Source organism: Pungitius pungitius, chromosome 18, assembly GCF_949316345.1.
Source record: "Pungitius pungitius chromosome 18, fPunPun2.1, whole genome shotgun sequence".
In the NCBI taxonomy this organism is placed as follows: Eukaryota; Metazoa; Chordata; class Actinopteri; order Perciformes; family Gasterosteidae; genus Pungitius; species Pungitius pungitius.
This window is the reverse complement of record NC_084917.1, coordinates 948,512-954,377: the sequence shown is the minus strand read 5'-3', so window position 1 is coordinate 954,377 and position 5,866 is coordinate 948,512. Positions and strand designations below refer to the sequence as shown.

Sequence of the window (5,866 nt, the reverse complement as noted above, 5' to 3'; positions counted from 1 at the left end):
GGGCATAATTACAGAAGGCTAATATCATTCGTTGCATTTGCGTTCAGCACTTCCTGCAACCATTTACCGATAGGCTACCGCTATACCTATAGCTAATCAACTTTCTGGAGACTAACCATTTAGAAATGAATCAGTAATAAACCATAATATCAGTCTTAAGATACATCGTTAATTGCAGATATTTTCCAATGTTCTCAATTACAATCAAGCTACAATCGAGCTGCGCCAGCGCATCCCTACCAGCGGCGCATGGCTGTCCCTCTTTGAAACAATAGAAGAGACGCACCTTCATGAACAATAACAAATTCGCCTAGTAGGCCTAGGTGGTTAAATGTCTTTTTTTATTGCCAACAGTCTATGAAATTAGCCAATAACAATAAACATAAGAAGAACATGTAATTATGAAATATTCATTTTATATATATATATATATATTTTTTTTTTTACCCCCGGCCTGTATTTGGGCCCCGGCCTTTATTTGTCAGTATCGACCACGCCCCCGGCTACTATCTGAAGCCCGGCCACTAATTGAATCCCGGTCTTTATTTGAGGATTTACGGTGTTTTACATATTTTCTGCTGTATATTGGGGGGGACGGATTGGTATTTTCTCAATATTGGGGGGGGGACACAACCATTGTGCCATTTTCATTGTGTATACAGAGGAAAACACCTCTTTCTTAAGGAACTTGAAAAGACAAATCAAATCCTGAGAGGACAGCATGTTCCGAGAACCTCAGGCTCTGCAGCCACCGTGAGGAGGATTCAAGAGGGCAATGTTGGTGCCCAATCCACCCAATTTACAGAATGATCTGATGCTGTTGCACACACACAAAAAAATGAACACCATACAAGGGTAAAGGTAATATTTCAGAGAATTGAATAATTTCAAACCACATGCAGTTCTCCTTGTGGAAGCTGAGGGTTACCTCTCGGATTCTGAGTTGCTGCGAAGTTGTCTCTGATTATGGTTTGTTCTTCTCAAAAATATACACACACATACACTGTTAAAATGTATACTACGATATATATATATATATATATATATATATTCATATATAATATATATAAAAATACATCAGGTAAAAAAAAATCCTTTTGAATGAAACGATTTTAAAAGGAGGTTTAGAGGTAAATGGGTTTGGTCATTGATTTTATTATCGCCTTATTAAAGTCTGATTATATTAAAGTCAACAAATTATAATTATATCTATGAAATATCAAGTATATTTGATTTAAACACTTACACACTTTACACACTTTCTATGGAAAACGGTCCCCACGGTAGCAACAATGCACACTGCAATACACCCTCTCACCACTAGGTCACACACAAAGTAGGAAAGAAATTCTCTGTGGGGTCCATTTTTTTTTTTTGAAAAAAAATGCCCCAGGCCAATCAGCAGGCTGTTTTCTATCGATTGCAATGCTTGTGCCTGTGGGGACCAGGAGTCGGTCCCCATGGGGAAAATCGGTCCCCATGGGGTGAGTGATATGTCAGGAGGTGGACCCCACCAGGATAGAAGAACGCACACACACACACACACTCACACACACACACACTCACTCACACACACAGACACACAGAGTTACAGACACACACTCTCACACACACACACACACACACACACACACACACACACACACACACACACACTCACTCACTCACACACTAACAGCTGCCAAATCTACCAGGGGGGAGAAGAAGAAGCAACAGGCAGCAGGAGACTGGACGAAAAGATCAAATTACCCAGAAGCCTCTTTTTCTCAGGGAACAAGAACATGCTTCCACCTCAGAGACAGCTGCTGTATGTGTGTGTGTGTGTGTGTGTGTGTGTGCGTGTGTGTGCGTGTGTGTGTGTGTGTGTGTGTGTGTGTGAGTGTGTGTGCGTGTGTGTGTGTGTGCGTGTGTGTGTGAGTGTGTGCTGCTCATACAGATGGAAAGTGTCGCTCATATTAAACTACATCCAAATACCTATCAATCTAAATGTTGAATGAACCCAACGTTTATTTGATTCATGTTTTATGATCTATTAAAAGTTTAGTGTGTAAGATATCAGTGACAGTAAGATTGGGAGAACTTTTACTTTGGTAGTTGAAGTACTTCCTGTTGCTAATTACTGATGGAAAAACGTTTTGCCTGGATTCAAATTGTCAAAAAACGACCTCCTAACCTCCTTTCCTAACCTCCTTTCCTAACCTCCTTTCCTTGACCTCTGTGGAAAAGGCCACGGGGTCAAGGAAAGATGGTTAGGAGAGTCGATGAGGAGTTAGGAAAGGACAAGGCGGTGTTTAGGGATGGACTCCTCTTCCACGTAGGTGTGATGGAGGTGACGTCACAAAGAAGCCTCTGAGATGCCTTCAGGTGTCCTTACAGTGTGAGTCATGAAGAAGACACAAAGCTTCAAAGCTTTATTGACATCACGCTAACGGTTAGTCACATGATCCATATTCCTCCTGAACGGACCAATGATACCACACTATTTAAATAATGCTGCCGCAAGGAATTGTGGGACAGAATGACATCCTTTCCTTTGTTAAGGAGGGTGCAGTGGTTTCTATGCTAAAGGAGCTAAGTTAGGAAGCATTGAGGCTCCTTTCCTTAGCATTAGAGACTTCCAACAGCTCTTATTTTGGCGGCCACTTCCTTTCACCCAGTGAAGAACCTTCCTGAGCAGAAAGGACCAATCCGACCTTCGCTTCAGAAGTGCTTCCAATTCATGAGGGTTTTAATGAGGTTTGCTGCATTTTCTTATTTCATCTCTTTATAAAAGCAAATCTTACCAAAAAAACAGAATATACAACATAAAGTACTTAAAAACCTTAGAAAAAATCTTTAAAATCTTCTCCCCAGATTTGATCTATTATCAATATAGAAGTTAGACTGCAACAATTTATGGTGAATGAGCTGGTTTTCAGCTTATAAATTAATAAAGCTTATAAATATCCAAATATATTTTGACAATGACGTCATTGATTTAGTTGATTTCCAGCTTCTTGGATGTGAATATTTTCTGCTTCCTCTTCAGTAAACTGAATATCTTTGGATTTAGGACGCTGGAGGATGTCGTCTTTTTATCCATCATTCAAATAAGTCATTAACAGGTTCATCGACATTGCAATCGTTAGCGATTACATTCATTAAATGAGAATACAAGAATTTAAGAATGTAGTCACATCAGGTAGTGCATTTTAGTCCTTTTAATTAATGACGTGTTACGTTGACAAAGACAGAAATAATCTGGAGGTTTGAGTCACATATTTGTTTTAAAGAAATTAACCTTTTTTATTGTCATGTTTAGACTGGAATTTCCTTTACATTTTCCTTTATAAGTATTTCAAAATATCATCTGCTGGTTTGCTCTGTAATATTTTTTCCCAAGTAGAATCTCATGTTTTAATAAAGTTCTCTTTCTGAAAACAAATAACGAAACAAAGAGAAACGTCGTGTGTTTCCGTCCGACAACGCGTCAAAAGTAACGGACTGGTGGAGACGGCCGTCTGTCCAGCTCGGACCGGGACAGAGAGGCTCATGGGAAAAAAACAGCACACGACCCCCCCCCCCCCCTCGCTGACGCAGTCCGGAAGAGCTCGAAGGTCAGAGAAGCTCCGGATATTTGGACCCTTGTCGTGGCACAGGGAGCAGTTCTGCATGGGGGGGGGGGGGGTCTGGATGGTGTCCCCAGGTGGTGGTGGGGGGCCCAAAGAAGGTCCTCCACCCACATGTTGGCTCCCCAACACCAGGGATGCTCCTGTGCTTCAGTGGAACAGCACACGTGTGGCATAAAACCCATCAGCACCCCCCCCCCCACTTTAAAAAAAGATAATCCCCTCAGTAACTTCTCCCTCTAATATTTTGGGCAAACTTCTTGATTAACTGCAACGTGACCCACATGCATAAAAACATCCACAGGAGCTTTCACTACGTTTCTCAGGTGACTTCACTTTCAAAATAAAAGAAAACACATTAAGGCCCAGGACGAGGAGACCTGGAGCAGAAAATGAAAGGATTTCTCCTGAAGCCGGAAAAAACATCTTAAAAGCTCCTCTTTTAAATATAAACTATGTTGCAAATAGGGGGAAAGCATTCAATGGTTGTAGAAACCAAATCTGCTGGTTTTAGTAGGTTCTCTCTTCCATTATTATTATTTTTACAATAAAGCACTCTCTCCCCCCCCCCCCCTCCCTAATGAGATGCCTCTTATTCAGATATCACTCCAAACTTCAGGATCACACACGTTTTCTCGGTACTTTAGTAGCTATTACAGCACGACTGGCTCATGCACTCCGGTGATGTTGATGCTGCAGATGTCGGACGAGCGGCTCGGATTCCTCCCGTCGGCCGTCAGTCGTCCTCCGCGTCGTCCCCCTCGGACTCGTCCCGCCTCTCGTACCCCTTGTCCCGCTGCCGCTCCTGGATCTCCTTCATCTCCTCCGCGTACCGGCTGAAGGCCCCCCCGAACTTGCCCCAGGCCTTGAAGGGGATGGTGATAGAGTTCCGGTAGCTGGGCTTCACCTCGCTCACCCGCAGGAACACGCCGTATTTGTTGGAGCCCACGTCGAAGAAGAACCGCTTGGAGTCCACCATGATGGAGGTGCCCTCGGGGAGCTCGCTGCAGCCCCGGGCGCCGGCCGCCCCGCCCGCCAGCTCCTCGTCGTCCCCTCCGTAGTCGTCTATGAGCTTAGCTAGCGCGTCTCGGAACTCTATGAGCCCCTGGGCCGGCAGCGCGATGGTCTGGCCGGAGAGCATGCCGCCCGCCGGGCCCCCCGCGCCGAAGCCCGGCCCGCGGTTGACGGTCTGCCGGATGCGGAGGAACCTCCCCCGCTGGTTCTCCTTCAGGTCCAGGTAGTACTTGCGGTTCTCCCGCACGAGGAACTCGCTCTTGAGAGCCCGCCGCGGCCCGCCGTCCTCCCCCGCCGTGGCCTGGGCGATCTGCTCCGGGCTGCTAGGCCCGAGCTGGGCGTAGTGCTCGATGAAGTCCCCGAGGTAGTCGCGGAACTCGGCCGCCACCGACAGGGAGAGCGTCAGGCGGCTCTTGGAGCCTCCGGCCCCGACCTCGGCGATCTTGATGAACCGGCCCTTGCTGTTCTGCTTGACGTCCAGGTAGAAGCGCTTGTTCTGGATGTCGAGGCGCTTGGACGCCAGCTCCTGGGTCTCCTGGTCCCGCTGGTAGTGCTGGAAGCCGCCGCCTCCTCCCCCGCTGCTGCCGCCGCGCTCACTCCCGCTGTCGCCATCCGCCATCTTCAGCTCCACCATTCGGCTTCTGCGCCTCTCTCCTGCGTAGCTGCTCTCCGCGCGCGCCCTTCACGCTCCTCGCGCGTGCACTGCTGCGAGCGTCGCGATTGGCCCAGCCGTCCGTCACTCGCGCGGCTTCACACGGCTGCTGTTTTGCTATTGGTTCCAGTTTTTTTATGTGCCACACCCACGTGTGAAATCCCTCGTTTGCCATTGGTCAGATTGCGCTTCCGGCTGCTTCATTTTCTTGAGTTTTTCTTAACTTTACATCTCCTTGTGGTGAAATCTTTGTTTTTATGGCATGTTATGAGGAAAATGAGTTATTTTATGGCTTCAACTGGTAAAATGTGTCAACATACTTTAAATGTCCCTCTGATCACCTTTGCCATGTTTAAAAAAATACTAATATTGTATTCCCCGTGATTGTTAATGGTGGAGTAATTTAAGATTTAATAGCAATACAACACCTTAAAATACTCCGTTACAAGTAAAGATCCTACTTTCAAAATGTCAATTAAAAATTAAATGCATTTTAGTAAAGTTAGTATTACATGTTTATTCAAGTAAAAGTATAATATGAACATTATAATGCACATGAATATGAATTCCATCCTCATTTATGTTGTGTATT

General features: G+C 45.4%; 1 protein-coding gene across 1 annotated transcript; it reads right to left on the bottom strand.

Moving 5' to 3' along the window:
• Positions 1 to 3,260: 3,260 nt before the first annotated feature.
• purbb (purine-rich element binding protein Bb) lies at positions 3,261 to 5,370 on the bottom strand. The gene has a single exon (XM_037484356.2). It carries the CDS (start codon positions 5,254 to 5,256, stop codon positions 4,345 to 4,347), a length of 912 nt encoding a protein of 303 aa, XP_037340253.2. The 5' UTR covers positions 5,257 to 5,370; the 3' UTR covers positions 3,261 to 4,344.
• Between the last annotated feature and the right edge of the window lie 496 nt (positions 5,371 to 5,866).

Excerpts from the sequence above, each read along its gene's own strand:
- purbb (XM_037484356.2), bottom strand. The coding sequence starts at position 5,256 with ATGGTGGAGCTGAAGATGGCGGATGGCGACAGCGGGAGTGAGCGCGGC.